The sequence below is a fragment of the Mus caroli genome, unplaced genomic scaffold (genome assembly GCF_900094665.2).
Source record: "Mus caroli unplaced genomic scaffold, CAROLI_EIJ_v1.1 scaffold_12466_1, whole genome shotgun sequence".
NCBI classification, from domain to species: Eukaryota; Metazoa; Chordata; class Mammalia; order Rodentia; family Muridae; genus Mus; species Mus caroli.
This window is the reverse complement of record NW_018390100.1, coordinates 15976-35156: the sequence shown is the minus strand read 5'-3', so window position 1 is coordinate 35156 and position 19181 is coordinate 15976. Positions and strand designations below refer to the sequence as shown.

General features: G+C 36.4%; 1 protein-coding gene across 1 annotated transcript; it reads right to left on the bottom strand.

Annotated features, from left to right (window-relative positions):
* Positions 1-2891: 2891 nt before the first annotated feature.
* Positions 2892-18940, bottom strand: LOC110288483 (vomeronasal type-2 receptor 116-like). The gene is made up of 5 exons (XM_021154817.1): positions 18661-18940; positions 16577-17412; positions 13887-14114; positions 12058-12181; positions 2892-3805 (listed from the first exon to the last, which is right to left on the bottom strand). The coding sequence occupies exons 1-5, from the start codon at positions 18926-18928 to the stop codon at positions 2892-2894; spliced, it is 2370 nt and encodes a 789-aa protein (XP_021010476.1). The 5' UTR covers positions 18929-18940.
* Between the last annotated feature and the right edge of the window lie 241 nt (positions 18941-19181).

Sequence of the window (19181 nt, the reverse complement as noted above, 5' to 3'; positions counted from 1 at the left end):
ACTCTCTCACACATATACAGAAGTACAACCTGCTCTGTCTGTATAATACTTCTTGAAATTATGTTTACAGAACTGATCGTTAGGTGTTAAGTAATCAATTGGCATGCTCTTGCATGGAGAATGCTGTTTCTCCCTCTCTCAGAATGTCTTAGTTTTCTGTAGATCTTTTAGTAGATCTGAGTATTTGTGGGCTTTCCCTCATCTAGGCTATACTCTCTATTGTCTTCCTTGTTCAGACCATGTTTAGTCAGTTATGCTACTGAGACTTTACAAACATGAATTCTGTAATTGTTGGGAGAAACAACGTCACTACAAACTGTTGTTTCTCTGGTTCTTAGGATTTTACCATCCCTCTTCTGCAATGATCCCTAAGTCTTACTTTCAAGAGTTGTATTGTAGATGTGCCCTTAGGACAGAATCTATCTCTACAACTCTTCATTTTGATTGGTTGTGATTTAATCTAATGGTCTCTGTTCCAAAAGAATTTTCCTTCATGTGGGTTGAGTACTACACTTACCCATGAGTGCTAGGACAAAGGTTTAGGGTGTCATTAGAGATTATGCTGATCTTGAAAAGTGGTGGTTTTAATTTCTCCTCCAAGTTCCATACCTAGCTTTGGGCAGTAAGCTAGGTTCACATTACTAGTCATGGTTTATCTATTGTTGAGTAGGTCTTAAGACTAATTACACAACTGTTGTTTTAGGATTACAAAATACAAAAATATAATCCCTTGCATGCTTAAAAATGATGAACAGAAAGGACATTTTACTATATTCTCTCTTTGCTGTACTTTTCTTTATTTTAATGCGTTTCAGTTTTTTGGTTTTTTATTGATAATAGATTCTTATCTCATATCGTAAATACATCCATGCTACAGTTTCCTGTCCCTCCACTTCTCCCAGCTAAGTCCATATCAGATCTACCTCTGATCTAATTCCCTTCTAGTGCCTCTCCAGACAAGAGCATGCCTATAAGAAGCTATCAGTCAAACAGGACAGAAGAAGATTCAATGAGAAAAGGGAAAAGACTTCATATAGAGATACACCTGTACTCACACTTGGACTAGGACTATCAGAAGAGAGAGAAGAATATTTAAAGTTTATATTTCTGGGTCTGAATTACTTCACTCAATATGTTTTTTTTTTCTAATTTTATCCATTTATCTCGAAATTACAGGTTTATAATAAATTAGTAGTGTTTCTATTTTTAATGTAAAATAATTACATCAATTTCTGACTTCTTTTTTCTCCCTCCAAAGAGTCCAAAACAACTCTCCAGGCTCTTTTTCAAGTTCAACCCTTTTTCCCTTAAAAATATTATTACATACATGTAGGTATGTATATATACTCCTAAATACAACTTGTTCTGTCTTTGTAATGTTACTTGTATGTATGTTTTTATGGGTAATCATTTGGTGTTGTGTGTCTGAATGGTGTGCTCTTCCTTAGGGAAGACTATTTTGCCTACTCTCAGTCTTTATTAGTTCTCTGTAGATTTTTCTGTGGCTTGAGTCTTATGTGTTGTTGACCAATTTGACAAGTCTATTAGCATTCATGCTTATGAAGGCATATTCATAAGACATGTGAGTAGCTTCTGGCATTATTAGGAGATACAGTCTCAGAGAAAACACGAATTCTCTGCCTTTTACAAACTTTTTGCCCCATCTTCTTCATGAGCCTTAATTATGTGAATTGTCTTGTAGGTATAGCAGATGTTCCTGATCTTCAGAGGTCTGAATTCATTAGTTGTAGTTTTCTGTCATGATCATTGTTGTAAAGAAAAGCTCCTTTGGTGAGTGGTGGACTGTACTTTTATGTGTTTAATAACAAATATTTTAGTATATATTAATATTTCTCTTGCTTATTAAAGTAATGGTTGTTAACTTTCCTTTTAACTATATTTGTATATTTAAGGATGAATTTAAGTATATAATGTATTTATATTTTAGGTAGATAGTTTAAAGTATGATTGTTCATGATTCTTTCAAATAAATTTACTGTCATTACAGCCACTTCAAATTTTGGAACCTATATCCCCTATTTATATTTAGAATAACCCCCTTTCCTCTTTCCCCAGTCAGATCATGGATAGTCTTCTTTTCTACTCCCAAATTGCTCCCTCCACCCTGTTTCTTGGTTTGTACATTACTCCAGGGTGAACATTTACATCTGAAAATTTGGAGCTAGATACCTTAGAGGGACCATCTCACAATTGTTTTCTGGATCTGTGTTTCCTAAATCAATAACTTTGCTTCTATTTCCATCTATTTAAGTATAACATTTTGCTTCACTACCAGTTTAAGAACATTTAGGCAGTCCCATTTCCTATCCATTTTGAAGAGAACAGTAGTGAGCATGGCTGAGCAAAGTGTCCCTGGAGTGAGATACTGAGTCCTTTGAGCCTATGTCAAGGAATGGTAGAGCAGGCTCAGATGGTAGATTTATTTTTACTTCTCTGGGAATTTTCCACACTGATTTCCAGAGTAGCTGTACAATAATTCAAGCCTCCATTGCCAGAGAGTCAATTCTATGTCTGTCCCATAGAAGATCTCAACTATCACAAAAAGGCCTGTTATTCTCCAAAAGATAAAGAAAGACCAATAGAAAAATCTTTAGTTCATATATTATAGGTTTAAGTTACTGACATGTATTGAATTTTGAATATTTATATTTTTACAAATTAATAAGAACCACACATAATTTACTAAAATGTGATTTTAGCAATAGTTTGTATTCAGAATATATTGTCTGTATGTGAGACACAGTGAGATGCTCATGTAATATTTTGTTAAATAGACACGCAACAAAAACTAATAGAAAGTAGGCCAAAATTTTCATTTTACTACACTAATTGATTTTATTAGAGAGATTTAGTTAATTCATTCCAAATGGTCATTTTTTTATACAATGTCTTTTGTTTTTAAAACATCTCAAATTGTTCTTATCAGGTTCTCTTAGAATAATGTAGCACTTAGGGAAAAAGATACATGTTAGCAACCCTGCACTGGAGGCCAAAATGGAAAAGACCTCCACAGCCACCATGGCCTTGGCCTTGGTGCTCTGGTAGACAGGGACAAAGGTGACCCAGACACTGCAGAACACCACCATACTGAATGTCAGGAACTTGGCTTCATTGAATGTGTCAGGAAGGTTTCTTGCCAGGAAAGCCACAGTGAAGCTCCCTAGGGCCAGTGTCCCTAAGTATGCCAGCATGCAATAGAATGCAGTAACTGAGCCCTTGTTGCATAAAATGATGATATGAGCATGTTCAGAGTATGAATCTGTGTCAATATAGGGTGGCGAGGTTGCCAGCCAGATGCCAGAGATAATAAGTTGGATCAGGACACAGATGGGGATAACAGCATTGTAGATGCCTAAAACAAACAACCTTCTCATTGTTCTTCCTGGTTTCAGGGCCCTAAAAGCCAGAATTACAGTTATGGTTTTGGCCAAAACAGTAGAAAGAGCCAATGTGAAAACAAGTGCAAATGTTATTTGTTGCAGTATGCAGGAGACTGTGTTTGGGTGGCCAATGAAAAGAAAGGAGCATAGAAAACAGGGGAGGAGGGAGATCAGCAGAATGTAACTGAGAGTAAGGTTATTGGCCTTAATGATGGGTGAGTCTTGATGCTTGAGAAAGATCCCCAAAACTGCAGCTGTGCTGACAGAGAAGCCCAGAGCCATGCAGGCCAAAGACATGCCCAGAGGATCCTCAAAGGACAGGAAGGTCGCTGATTTAGGCAGACAGTGGTTTCTCTCAGGGTTTGGGTATTCTTGAATCAGGCAAGCAATACACTTCGGCTGATCTGTTGAGGGAAGCAAATGAAGATTTTATATACTATAATTATTTACTCATCCCATGTTCAATCCATGAAGAATGTCTTCTTATGTTGTGTTTAGCCTGGTACATTCGGGTTCTTTATAGTGTCAAGATATATATGAAGTCTTTTGAGATCTCATTTCTACTCTCAGTCTTTTTTGCCTAGTGGTAAGCCTTCTGTTCAGTTTTATGACTTTTTGGGGCAACGAAAGTTAAACCTTTTGTGCTCATATTTCAATAACCTTTACCTGTCAAGAAACCCTTCATATAATTTTAAATTATTTATTGATATTAATTTTTGAGGTTTTAAATATGTACAATAATCATTAATATGATCAAACCTCACTTCCTATACTCGACTACCATGTGTTCACATTTTTCTCCTTTNCTACCCAATTGTATTCTCCCCACTTCATTCTCCTCCCATGTGCTCTTCTCCTTTTTTATTTTCTCCCTTCCTTACACATTATACAGTTCCTTTCTGGCCTTATCTCCCAACATAGGAAATACACAGACTAGTATTAGGGAATCCATGAAAGAAAAATTCAACTTAAACAAGCGATACGCACACACACACACACACACACACACACAATCATACACACACATTTCCTCACAAAATGAAACAAAATGTCTGCAAAAATTTCATTGAGTTCATTTCTGTAGGTTATCTAATGATATGTGTATTTTTTGTTGACAATCTAATGATGTGTGTAATCCCAGGCCTTTCCACTCACACCCCAGTTCCTCCAAAATAACTTGGAAGCTTATTTATTTATAGATAAATGCCTAGGCCATAAACTTGGCTTGTTGTTCAACTAACTTGTAACTTAAACAATTTGAACTATTCTATGTCTACCACATGGCTAGTTACCTCTCCTGAGTTTCATGTATCCGACTTCCTCAGAATCAGGGGTGAATCTCTGATCTTTGACTATCACCCAGAGTTTCAATCTCTCTACTGAAAATCCCACCTACAAATGAACATGTGGTCTGTCCTCAAATATGCTTATTACCCATTAAGAGAACATTTGGAGAAACTGACTTTTCCTTTGACAGTATTTCTCCATTGTAGAAAGCCTCTTAGTTAGGGTTCTTCTTGGCTGATTATTGGGACCTGTAGCAGAACTTGTTCAGGTCTTGTGCATGCAGCCATGTTCTCTGGGAATTCATATATGCATTATTTCTGATGTGAATATTTAGTGACTCATTTCAGAATTCTTTCATGTGTGTTATATTTTTAAGCTGTGCCTACAATAATAGGTTTCCACATGACCCCCTCAAATGACCCTTTGTATTAGTTGTCCCTGCCTATATTCCCTCTGCTACACTGTTCTTCAATCCTTGTCCCCATTTAACCCTGCTATGTCTTGCCATAATAATATATTTACTCTTCTATGGGAGACCATCTTCTCTCTAATCCTACTAAACAATGTACTTAATCTCAGTGGTTTTTTGTATTATAGCACACATATTGAAGTTTTTATAGGTAGTACCAATATATAAGGATGTTGTAAAAGCCTTTATCAGAATCTAATAAGGTGATCAATTGGATTTTTTGTTCTTTCAGTTTGCTAATATGGTGGATTACATTGATGGGTTTTTATATGTTGAACTATCACTGAATATATGGTATAAAGGCTACTTAATCGTGGTGGATGATATTTTTAATGTGTTCTTCGATTAGGTTTGCAAGTATTTATTGAGTATTTTTGCATCAATGTTCATAAGGGAGATAGTCTGAGAATTTTTTCTTTGTTGAGTCTTTATGTGGTTTAGAGATCAGGGTGACTGTGACCTCATAAAATGAATTTTTATTCATTTTATGTTCCTTTTTTACTTGTTCCTTCTGTTTCTGTTTTGTGTAATAATTTGAAAAATATTGGTGTTAGCTCTTCTTTGAGGGTCTGATGGAATTCTTTGCTAAAACAATCCGTCTCTAGAATATTTTTGTTTGAGAGATGTTTAGTGACTCCTTCTATTCTTCAGTGTTTAAGAGGTTATTTAGCTTGTTTATCCAACCTTGACTTAACTTTGATAAGTTTTTTTCTTACATAAAAACTGTCCATTTCACTTATATTTTCCAATTTTGTGGAGTACATGTTTTTGAAGTAAGATCTATTGGCTCTTTACATTTCCTTGGTGTCTCTTGTTATATCCCTTTTTCCATTTCTGATTGTGTCAATTTGGATATTGTGTCTGTTGATTTTCACAAAGAACCAGCACTTTGTTCCATTGATTCTTTGTATTCTTCTCTTTGTTTTCATGTTAAGAATTTCATTACTGGCTTTTGTTATTTCCAACTGTCTACTCCAATTGGCTGTGTTTGCTTCTTTTTGTCTAGATCTTTCAGATGTGCTGTTAAATGCCTAGTACAGGATCTCTCCAATTTCTTTATGAAGGCACTTACTGCTATGAACTTTCCTCTGAGCAGCTCTTTTGTCTGTCTCATAAGTTTTGGGATGTTGTGCCTTCGTTTTCATTGAATTCTAGAAAGTCTTTTATTTCTTTGTCTCTTCCTTGACCTAGATGTCATTAAGCAGTGACTCAGTTCCAAAGTTTGTAGGCTTTCTGTTTTGTTTTGTTTCTGTTGTTGTTGAAGTCCCGATTTGATCCATTGTGGTCTGATAAGATTCAGGGTTTATTTCATTTTCTTGTATATGCTGGGTATTGTTTTGTGAACAAGTAAAAATGGTCAGTTTTGGAGGAGGTTCCATGATGAGCTCAGAAGGAGGAATATTATTTTGTGTTTTCATGAAATGTTCTCTGGATATCTGTTAGGTTCAATTGAGCCATAACATTTGTTAGTTCAATTATTTTTTGTTTAGTTTTTGTCAATTATGACCTGTTCATTGGTGAGAAGTGAGGTACTGAAGTCACCCACTCTTAATGTGTGGGTTTCAATGTGTAATTGAAGGTTTAATAATATTTTTTTACAAACATGTATGCTCTTGCACTTGGAAAACTGATATTTAGAATAGAGACATCATCTTCATGTATTTTCCCTTTGATGAGTGTGAGGTGTCCTTTTCCACCTTTTTTGGTTAATTTTGCTTGAAAGCATATTTTATTAAACATCATAATGGCTACTACAATCTGTTCCTTGGGACTGATTGCTTGGTAATTATTTTTCCAGCCCTTTAATCTGAAGTGATGCCTACCTTTGTTGCTGAGGTGGATTTATTGTATTCTATGGAATGTTCAATCCTGTCTTTAGATCCATGTGGTTAACATACATCTTTTAAAATGAATTGAGTTCAATGATGTTGAGAGATGTTAACGACCCATGATTGTCAATTCCCATTATTTTGATCTTGTTGCTATTACTGTTGGTGGTGGTGGTTGAGTGTGTATATTTCTATTCTTCTGATCTTTCTTGTGTGGAATTATTTATTTTCTATGTTCCTTAGGTGTAGTTATCATTCTTGGGTTGGAGTTTTACTTCTAGTATCTTTCATAGGCCTAGATTTGTGGTTAGATATTATTTAATTTGGTTTTGTTATGGAATATCTTGTTTTTTTTCATTGATGGTGATTGAATGTTTTGCTGGGTATAGTAGTTCGGGCTGGCATCTGTAGTCTCTTAGAGACTGCAACTAATCTTCTCAGGCCCATCTGGCTATCAGAGTCTCTATTGAGAATTCCAGTGTAAGTCAATGTAAGCCTTTACATGTTACTCGACCCTTTTCCCTCATAGCTTTTAATATTCTTTATTCTTATATTTAGTTTTTTGATTATTATGCTGTGGGAGGATTCAATTTTTCTGGACCAGTCTATTTCATGTTCTATGAGCTTCTCTTGTGTTTATAGTCATCTCTGTCTTTAGGTTAGGAAAAATGTCTTCTATGATTTTGTTGAAAGTATTTTCTGGACCTTTGGGCTAGGAATCTTCTCCTTATTCTATTCCTAATTTTCATCAGTTTGACCTTTTCATGGTGTCCCAGATTTCCTTGATGTTTTGTGCCAATAGTTATTCAGACTTAATTTTTTTGACTAATGCATCAATTTCTTTTATAGTATCTTCTGTGTCTGAGATTTGTTCTCCCGTCTCTTATATTCTGTTGATGATGCTTACATCTGTAATTAATGTTCTCTTCCCTAGGTTTTCCATTTCCAGTATACAAATAGAAAATTCATACCATCTTTTTAAGCTTGGGAGGCAGGGAGAATTGGTTTCTTAACAGATCTGTATTTTCCCCCCAAGCCATGAAGATTCAGGACTAGGACAAAATACATATGAAAGGAAATTAGATTTTAGCAGAGCTGGACAGTTTTTCTCCATGCCATGTGGGTTAAGGGACCAAGTCAAAATACATTCAAAAGTGATGCACACAATTCAGGCATCCATGGCATAAGCTAGGCCACAGCTACACTTCCCAACATAGGCAACACTGTAGGTGTCAGCTTGAGATCCACTTTGTCTTCTCAAACACTTCTAAGTTGCCTCAGCATAGATGCTAAGAGTCCTTATTACACAAGGAAGCCCTACTGCTCAGAGGGCAAAAGGCAAGGCTACATGCCTCCCACAGCCAAAAAAGGATAAATAAAAATATAAAAAGATATTAATTTAATGTATATAAAGAGAAATGGGATCTAACTGTGTATATATCCACAAAGATATTAATCTCCAGAGAAGGGAAAAATAAAAAGTTCTTTAAATTAATTTTAAAATAGAAAATAAATAAAGCTATAATAAGCCAATACTATCACAAACCACATTTTTTGAATGTGGGCTCCATTAGAACCCTGAGACTATTTAGCCTAACATATGACACATTGTTGGCCTAAAAATAGGCTCATATAGTAAATAAAAGAAAATTTAAAAAGTTAAAGACAAAAAGATGTCAATTTAATTTATATAAAGAGAAATGGGATGTAAGTATATTTATCTACAAAGATATTATTCTCCATAGAAGGAAAAATAAATGAAAATTTTCTTTAATTGTTTTTAAAGATAGATGAATAAAGAGATGGAAATTTCTTTAAATGTTTTAAAGTATGCATAGATGAATAAATGAATCCAGGCCTTTGACCATAATTTGTAGGAGACAAAGGTATAAACACAGATTTCTTATAAGTCTAAAGCCAACCTAATCTACAAACATCTGGGTAGCTTGGACTACAGAGATGCTGTATCTCAATAAATAATAACGGTTTTAAATGTTTTAAAGTGTTTTAGTTATCAAAATAAAGATGATCATAGGTTTCATGGTTATATATTGCAAATAAGTGAGAAAGGTCAAAGTAGAACACACCTAAAGAAAAAAGAGGCTGCTAAATTTAATCAATGCACACTTTTGATGACTTCAGGTTGCTGGGCCAAAGACATGGTATTTTGGGAAAGAGGTTCTGTATCTGAGTTAACGGGAAAGAAATAAAAAGGCTTTGCACTACTTCCAAAGTAATATAGATTAGAAATGACCAAGGAAGACCCCCTGAAGATCATGGCTACAGACAGGAAATAAAAATTCAAGAAGACCAAACAGGACAAGTAACATGATTTGTTGATCCCTTGACATGAGAATAGCTTTTAAACTGGCTGACATATAAAAATGTCTCTAGCCAAAACTTCAGCTATACATAGCCTATAAATCTTGTTAGCTACAGAATCCTCAAAATCGATCATGCTATCCTCTCATCTGTCATTAATGAAGATTTGTTACAATTTGGTTATTGGTCAAACTTGCTCACAAAAAGACATTTTTCTTTCACCTGCTCAAACAAGAAACAAAAATTCATCCCTAACCTAACTGTGCACCTCATACATTCCATACAAATATCTTTATAGAACAAAATGTCGGCTGTAATGTTTATATATTACAGAATGAGACATCAAGTCGGTAGGCCTGACAAGGATCACCCTTGGAGATACAGAAATTACTTGCTCTTCCAGCTCCCTGCATGATCTTGCTCAAGTAATGCTGTTTCCAGAGACTTGCTTGGAGAATAGCTTCAAAAGTGTTGCTCTACCACTCTTGGGACTATACCCAAAAGATGCCCCACCATGCCACAGGAGCACATGTTCCACTATGTTCATAGCAGTCTCATTTGTGATAGCTAGAAGCTAGAAACAATCCAGATGTCCCATGAGAGAAGAATGGATAACAGAAAATGTGGCTCATATACACAATGGAATACTACTGGGCTATGAAGAATGAGGACATCATGAGTTTTGCAGGCAAATGGATGGAACTAGAAAATATCATCCTGAGATAACTCAGACCCAAAAAGACATGAATGGTAAGTACTCACTAATAAGTGAATGTTAGCCACCCCCCACCCCAAATAAAGAATACCAAAGGTACAATCCACAGAATTCAAAAAGGTCAACAAGCTGAAGTTCCTAAGTGAGTATGTCTCAGTCCCACTTGTGAGGGAGAAGAAAGGAATCACTAGTGGACTGGGGTGGGGGAGAGTGGGGGAAAGAGGAAAACCTGATCTGGTATTGGGTGAGAGAAAAGGACTGAAGCCCTGAGTGCCAACAGAAAGAATGGAAACAGGCAACTTCGTAGATAGGATGTTGGGGGACCCTCCAGAATGCATCAGAGACTTGGGAGGTGAGAAACTCCAGGACCAAAGGGAGGGACCTTAGATGAAATGCCCAAGGGAACTTATAGATCCCACCTCCAGCAGGAAGACAGGGCATCAAATAAGGGAGAGGGGAGCTATTATTGCACAGTCACAACTCTTACCCATAATTGTTCCTGTCTTAAAGAATTACAGGAATGGAAATGGAGAGGATACTTAGGAAAAGAAGGTCCAGCAACAGGCCCAAAGTTGGATCTAGCTTAAGGGGAGGTCCGAAGGCCTGACATTATTACTAAGGATATGGAGCACTCACAAAAGGGACCTAGTATGGCTACACTCTGGAAGACCCAACAAGCAACTGAAAAAGTCAGATGCAGATATTTGCACCCAAACAATGAACAGAAGCAGCTGACCCCTGTTGTTGAATGAGGGAAGGCTGAAAGACGCTGAGGAGAAGGGCGATCCTGTAGGAGGACCAGCAGTCTCAGTTATTCTGGACCCCAAGATCTCTCAAACATTTGACCACAAAACATGCAGCATACACTACCTGATATGAGGCCCCCTACACACATACAGTAGAGGACTGCTGGGTCTGTGTTCATTCAGAGATAATGCACCTAACCCTTAAAAGACTGGAGGCCCAAGGGAGTTTAAAGGTCAGGTGGAATGGGGAGTGGGGACATCCAAGAGGAGACAGGTGGGTGGGGAGGAGGTATGGCATGTGGAACAGTCGGAAGGTGGATCAGGGGGTGGATGGAATAAATATGAAGTGTACAAAAATTAATAATAAAAATTAATATAATTCCAAATGAAAAAAACTTAAAAATATTTAAAAACAAAAGAAAACAAAACAACAAAACCCAAGAGAAAACTAACAATACTTGGATAGCAAGACGTGATCTGCCCCAGGGAACAACACACCAACTGGGCATTCAATACCAAAGGTTCAGCCCTGAGAACATATGGCAGTTTTGTCTTACAGACCAACCAGTTATATATAATAAATTATGTATGCTTCTATGCATGTAAAAATGCATGAAAAATAAGATCATTTGTGTGTGTGTGTGCACCAGCACGCACCCGCGCATGTGTGAGTGTGTGTGTGTGTGTGTGTGTGTGTGTGTGTGTATTCATAAGTGCAACCTTCTCAGACCATAATTTAACTGCATATGTGTTCTCAGGGCTGACCACATCTCCAGACAATGATCATCAGGCAGGTATATCATGTACATGTTTTTCAAAAAAGTTTTCAAAGACTTCTTTTCCTATTAGTTTTGATATTCAAAATAAAAACTGTGGGTGTTGTAACTTAGTTCAATGGGTGGAACCTTTAGGAGACAGTCCTACATATACTTGTTATAGGCTTAATGTCAGGTAAGGATCATTGTGCTTTTTTATTTGTCACAGTTATCCTTGACAATTGCACATCTCACATATAATGGGATTCCTATAGCATGGATCACTGCAAGAGCTGAGATGAACTTTCCATTTGATGAAAAACAGGTTTTGAAACTAGAGATATAGATGGCATAATACCATGAAAACTGCCACTCAAACCTTCATACATTGTGAGGTATCAACACTGATTACTAATGGATGTGGGAAAGAGTGACAGAGACATGGAGAACAGTGCTGCAATATGATGCCAAGGACTCTTCTTAAGTTTCTCCTTGTTTGTTCACAAGAGCACTGAGAAAAGGAATTTTTCTACCTGTTAGGTTGGAAATGTGCTTCTCTGGACAAGGCACACAAGAAAAACAGCAGACAGGCCTTTCTTCTTGTAGAATTTTCCAGAACCCTGGACCACAGCTCTGGGTACATACAGACTGAGGAGTCTGAGGGCAACACAGAAAAAGTGATCATGATATCGCACATTACTTTAAAATATTTTAAAGCAAAACAACTTAAATGCATACAACCTATAGAAATTGTTCATATTTATAAAGAACTGTGAGGTCTTTATATGGGAATGTAGAATGTAGAGTTGAAGTTGTCATACTTCCCATTGCTTAATGTTCAACATTATTTAAGGAGATACATTGTAACTCACTTCTACTAGCCTTTGTAAATGTAAGGAATATCTATACTTTCGATGTTGAGGCAGTTAGCCGGCACTCCTTTCTTGTTGGAATGATGGAATAGTTCGATTGTCAGACACAAACCGAGTCACACTTGCCTCTTCCATTTCTACTTTTTTATTCTCCATCTTGTCATAACATACATTCGCTCTGATTTAGCTGCAAAGGGAAGTTTACTTTCCCATGAAAGAGGGTTTGACCATTGGTGGATGGTCACAGCTTTCCATTAAATCAAGTGTTGATATTCCATGGACACAAAATTATGATCCATTACTGTGAATTTCATCTTTGATTCCCCATGCTCAGAATAGTGCCATGCATTTTCTTTCTAACAGTAGTGACACCATCACTTAGGATTTTCTCCAATTACCTTCTTAGTTAATCACACTGTTGTTCTAACACAACTTTAGTTTGTTAATACTTTAGAAATTGTGAATGATATGAAATATTTCCATCCTTTTCTTAGACCTCCTTCTTGCCATAATTTGGACTCAGTTTCTGTTTCATAAACATCTCTATGTTAACAGATATATGGGACAGGAGAACTGGCCCAGAAGATAAGAAAGCATACTGCTCTTGCTGAGAAATACTAGTTCAGCTTCCAGAACATATATTAGACAGCTCACAAATATTCATTACAGAAATGCCTTGTATCCAATTTCAGAATATATTTCTTCTTTATACTACCTCACAACCTTAAAAGGACTATGGATATCTGCACATGGATTGTGTAAAATGGAAGTATTCATTGAGCATCATCATGAACTTGTAATAAAAAAATGTGTGCATGTGTGCATGTGTATACATAGAAACACAAATGTATATAGCCCTGAACATTGATTTATTCATTCACGGTAGCATGAATGAACACACACACAAATTCAAATTAAATTCAAACTAATTCTATCTATAAGAAAAAGCTAAGAATGTGTGTGTGTGTGTGTGTGTGTGTGTGTGTGTGTGTGTCAGAAAGTCAGTTTCTGGAAGAGTGGTTTATTTCTGAATAACAAGAATCAAACAGAGCTAAGGAGATGTCCCAGTGTAGAACATGCTTGCCACATAAGCATTATGTCTGTGTTTGATCATGTGTAAGGGATAAAAAAAATGCTGTGTGCAGAACTATATGACTGTAATCCCAACTTGTTGGTAACGAAGGCAAGGAGCCAGGAATGGGCATGCTGTCCAGTGAATACAGAAAAATAAGAAAGCAAATGGTTTAAAGAGAGATCTTGTTTAAAACTGAAGAAGAGAGCAACTGAATAAGATAACCAGTGTTCACTGTGGCTTCAATAGGCACATGGATTCACATGCATGAAAACTCACTCACAAGCTCACAATGAAGATAAGCTCTTAGAATGTAGAAATAATTTCAAAATTTCAAAGAGATACAATGCAATCAATCAACTTGCAGTAGAATTTTGAAATATTTATTTACATATTAAAGGTTGAAATTTTGCCAAACCTGATTAAAATTGTTTGGCCATTTAATCAGAGATTCATTGATAAATAAGCTTTGATCTTGTGGACTCTTGGAGGCAAACTCTCCGACTTTAACTAGAAATGAATGCTGCTTAGTATATTTCATGAAGTTTTGTATTTCATACATTTCCATATGATTCTTATGTTCATCAAAACTTATTTGGTCCCCAGCAGTGTTGGTAAATTGGATTTTCCTCAGAAATGGATGCAGCTGCAGAGAGACATCAATTGCATATGAGTGGTGCATACAAATAACTGGTAGATGACTGTGCTGGCTGGTTTTGTGTGTCAACTTGACACAAGCTTGAGTTATCACAGAGAAAGGAGCTCCAGGTGAGGAAATGCCTCCATGACATCTGGCTGTAAGGCATTTTCTAAATTAGTGGTCAAAGATCGAAGGCCTATTGTGGGTGTTGCCATCCCTGGGCTGGTAGTCTTGGGTTCTATAAGAGAGCAAGCTCAAGCAACCCAGTAACATCCTTCCATGGCCTCTGCCTCAGCTTCTGCTTCCTGACCTGCTTGAGTACCAGTCCTGACTTCCTTTGGTGATGAACATCAATGTGGAAGTGTAAGCTGAATAAAACCTTTCCTCCCCAACTTGCTTCTTAGTCATAATGTTTTGTGCAGTTATAGAGACCCTGACTAACACAAATTGGTACCAGCATAGTGGGGAATTCTTATGACAACGTGACCATGTTTTGAAGAAAACTGTGTAAGGACTTTAGAACTTTGATCTAGAAGAGACATTGGGTTTTAAGAGCTCAGTGAAGAACAGGCAGCTGGAACCTAGAAGATAAGCTATGTGTTGCAAAGAGCAGAGCTGGAGAAGTGACTCAAGTCCTTGGAAGAACTCAGAAGATGGTAAGTGGATCCCAGATATTGGGAGGTTAGAGTTTGATTTTGCTTGTTGTGACTGTGCCCCAATATTTTTCCCTCTTGAAAGAAGTATTTTAGTGGAGCTCCCAGTTAAGAGACTGAATTGTAAAAGGGTTTGAACTTTTAATATGCAAAGACTGTGGGACTTTTAAAGTTATTTAGAATTTGGGGTGAATAAGAAAGTAAGGGTTAAGGCTTAATCATAATGTGTGTGTCAAGTTGACAAAAGGTCAATTGTACTGGCTGGTTTTGAGTGTCAATTTGACACAAGTTGGAGTTATCACAGAGAAAGGAGCTTCAGATAAGGAAATGCCTCCATGAGATCCAGCTGTAAGGCATTTTCTCAATTAGTGGTCAAGGGCAGGAGGCCCATTGTGGCTGGTGCCATCCCTGGGCTGGTAGTCTTGGGTTCTATAAGAGATCAAGCTGAAGCAAGCCAGTAAGAAACATCCCTCCATGGCCTGTGCATCAGCTCCTGCTTCCGGACCTGCCTGAGTTTCAGTCCTGACTTCCTTTAGTGATGAACAGCAATATGGAAGTATAAGCTGAATAAAGCCCTTCATCCCCAACTTGCTTCTTAGTCATGATGTTTTGTGTAGGAATAGAAACCCTGACTAACATGATAGGCCCTAAGAGCAATCCTCTTTCTCCCTAATCTGACCTTCTTCCTGAAGAATCTTTCTTTGAGTAATTTACTCTCTATTTGTTCCAGTGAGATGAACTTCTCTCACCATGAAATTAGTGTAGGAGTTCCTAAACCCAAATGCAAATGTTGTCTAAGGAATGAAACAACATATGGAGCATGTTGTTAGTGGGAAAAAGGCCCTGTTTCTTTTCCCTGCAAAAGAAAAATGTTTCCAATTAGAAAATATGGATGTTTTGGAAATTGGAATAAATTTTAAGCACCACTACGCTGGTGGTTTATAGTTGTTAATATATTTACCTTTTTTATGCCATCCAATGAATATATGTTTGTATGGTTAGTTAAATAAATATGTATACATGTAGATATAGAGACCATCTTTATGTGATAATATACTAAACATTCCGAGTTCATTTTTCATTTCTTTATCTTTGACTGAATAGAAAGTTCATTAGACTTGTTCAACAATTTTCTTGATAATAACCTATTTGAAGGTCATAATCAAGGCTCATGAATCCTAAGTTTATATCTGGTCTGGTTCAAACCCAAACATATCTATTACTAATATTAGGGATATGGCCTACACACATGAGCTCTGTTTGTAACATTTCTAATTGAAGGACAGTTTTGGGTTTCACCTTCATTGTACCTTATTAAGAGTAAATAATCTGTAAAAGCAATTATTTTCTCAGGTACCTTTGATCCTAGTATAGACAGTTGTTATTTTTCACAAAAGGTTCTATTGTTATAGGTTATCGAATATAGATTATATTAAATGTGAATAGCTACTGTTGAATATGGTCAACATGTCTGTATCTTCTGACAGCAGACATAGTGCATGAAAATGTATAAATTTTCATGACGGAACTCTATAATTGGCATTAATTCTAATTGGATTTCTTACAAAATTTCATCCCAAACTAGGATAGCATTTGTTTAAATATGTTCAAATTTAATATCATGAAATAAAATCTATCAATCTCAATATCATGCACCATAAATACAGGCACATACACAGACATTGTGAAAGAAGCCTCTTTCACTTTTCCTTATTATTTTAGTTATCAGATGAAAAAGTATTATGTGCTTGACTTTAGTAACTTACTATCAGTATAATTTCCCAAATGCTTTCCTTGCTTATGATGGAGGCTTACCTGCCAAGGAAGAAACCTGTCATGATTTTTGTCTTCATGAGATCCTATTTCTGTTTTTCTCAAAAACATATTATGAATGGCGTGGGCCACTGCATACACTGTATTCCATATGGAATAGCTGGCCTCAGAAGGGATCCTTAGATCATTTTCTCCTTCTTTAATTTTCAGAGTAATATTTAGTGGGCAGGGTTTATTACTTCCACATAGCAAATCAGGAGGTGCGCAATCAAACTTGTCAATCCAGAATTTATAGAAGTAAAATTCTCCTGGGTAGTGGGAGGGTGTAAGTGATTCAAGAAAGTTCTTGAAACCAGGGATATTTCTCTTCTTGGAAAATAGTAAGCTTCCTGTGAAAAAGTTTATCAAATCCTTCCTCTTAAAGAATACAGACTCTAAGTATACTAAATGGAGCTTCGCCATGATCCACACCTTCCTTCTGCTTGACAGAAGTTTATTTTCCAAACAAAAATACAGCAAGTCATCTATATCACCATAGAATATGTTCACATTTGCTTGTGGATGGTGGTTCAAATTCGCCAATGCAACACCAGATGTAAACTGTACCTTCAAATTTGTTTTGAGGCTTTTTGTAAAAGTCACACAGATGTCTTCTGATAACATCTCTACTTTCAGGTGAGAGAGGAACTCCATTCCCTTCAGATCATCAGACACAATGACCCCCACCCACTTCCAGCCAAAGTGCAGCAATACAGAGATCACCCCTTGGGTTAGAGCTGTGTCCTTAGGAGACATCTGATAAAGGGATGGGAATGTATCTTTGTCACTGAGCATGGAATCAAAAGGTCCATAGGTGACCTGAAGAAGCAAAGCAAAACCTGGTGATTCTGAGTTTCTAGCTATTTGGAGTCATCATGCTCAAAGAGCAAGTGAGTACATTCTTCACATATGAGGATCAAAGGACTGAATATTGTTGAGGAAAATATCTTCTGTGAGATTAGATTCTCTTTCTCATTATGTGAATGAATACAGTCTTTGTCAAGGACATGGTCAATTAGTTACTTCAAGACCTGAATCGGCCAAGAAATAAGCAATTTTATGTTTAATGTGTTTGAGAGGCATGGTAGGATCATCTTGTTCCAATAGCAATGTAACAGAGTGCTGGGTGTAGACAAAGACTGAAGAAAGCATTACCAAGTGCACTCACTTTGATCATATAACAGCATTTCCCAGAATTTTAGCTTTAACAAAGAAATATATACATAAAAAACAAAGAGATTTTTATATATTCAGTTCTTGCAGTTAGCAAAGATTAGGACATGAAGATCTGGGGGTAACATAGTCAGAGATTATTGTCTCTTTATTTCCTCCCTAGTGAAGGATTTGACAGTTATCACCCAGCAAAAAATATAAAATAAAAATCACTGAGAAAAATGGATAAATCATGAATTTATTTTTTTCTAACATTAGGTTGCAATATAATTAGAATACATTTCTGAGTTGTTTAAATGAGTGATAAAAAATCAATATATAAAGGTCACAGATTTTAATCTCAACTATTAGGTGAAGTTGGGGGGTCACCTAATATTTTCTCCTTGTAGTATTGTCTGATGATTGTTTCTTTGCTTCAGGAGGGCCTGGCAAGAGCCTACTGTGAATGCATATTTAAGGAGATTTTCTCTATGAGTAATCTCAGATACTCTTTTTTTTTTTCCGATGAGATCATAAATTTCTTGGACCACTTGCATTGGTGCTGGCCTTGAGTATTGTTCCAAATTTAGTTACATAGTCTAGACTCTCTATTCCTCTATAAAAATTATTGAATACTTGATGGACTATGAAATATTTATACCCTAGCTTGGGTAATTAGTTATTACTCAGCCTAAACATTGACACTGTCTCTTGTCAGTGTTTGGATGAAGAATCATGTACACTACTCAGTGATTTGCTCAGAATTTCACAGATTTTACTGCTCATGCTTTTCATCACACTCTTTCCATTGGTGAACATTGTGGAATCCATGTAATTCATTCACTTATATTTTAAATCTGCCTATCATAAAATAGACAACTTCTCTGCTGTTTTAAAACTGTGTATGTGTTTCTGTACACCAAAACATTTCTAACTTACTTGTGGAATTTTGTAGCGCTCCAAAAGAGTTCCAATACCAGCAGAATATTCACTCCTAGTTCCTGAAATTATTCCAAGAGCTTTGTATTGAGTTTTGCATTTGTAGTTAGGGATAAATTCATTCCTTCCAGACAGCCACATTAGAGGTCCCTCCAAAGTTCTTGGGTGAAAATTAAAGGCATTATAGATGTGGAAACCCAAGGTAACATTGGGAAGAAGGTGGGTGTCCTTATTGATTTCATCAATGGCAAAGTATAAGGTCATCAAATATTGATAGTTTTTCCATTGTGGTCTAAATGGGAGGGGCAGAATGATGAAAACACTCAGTCCATTTTTCTCGGGACATCTTTACAAAATTCAGGAAATTCGAGTTTAATAAACCCTGATTTCACCCATGACTTGTAAATATTGTATAAATGAGCCCCTACCAACTCAGGAACATTATGGGATGACCCTTAAAGTCTCAGAAATTGAGCTGTATTCCAGTAATTCATTTTTTGTAGACATTATGTGGATT

Coding starts and splice junctions, on each gene's coding strand:
- LOC110288483 (XM_021154817.1), bottom strand. CDS start 18,928: ATGACCTTATACTTTGCCATTGATGAAATCAATAAGGACACCCACCTT. Junction 14,115..16,576: donor ACAGGTTTCTTCCTTGGCAG/GTAAGCCTCCAT, acceptor GTCTCTCTGCAG/CTGCATCCATTTCTGAGGAA. Junction 12,182..13,886: donor GGCCAAACAATTTTAATCAG/GTTTGGCAAAAT, acceptor TGTTGCCCTCAG/ACTCCTCAGTCTGTATGTAC.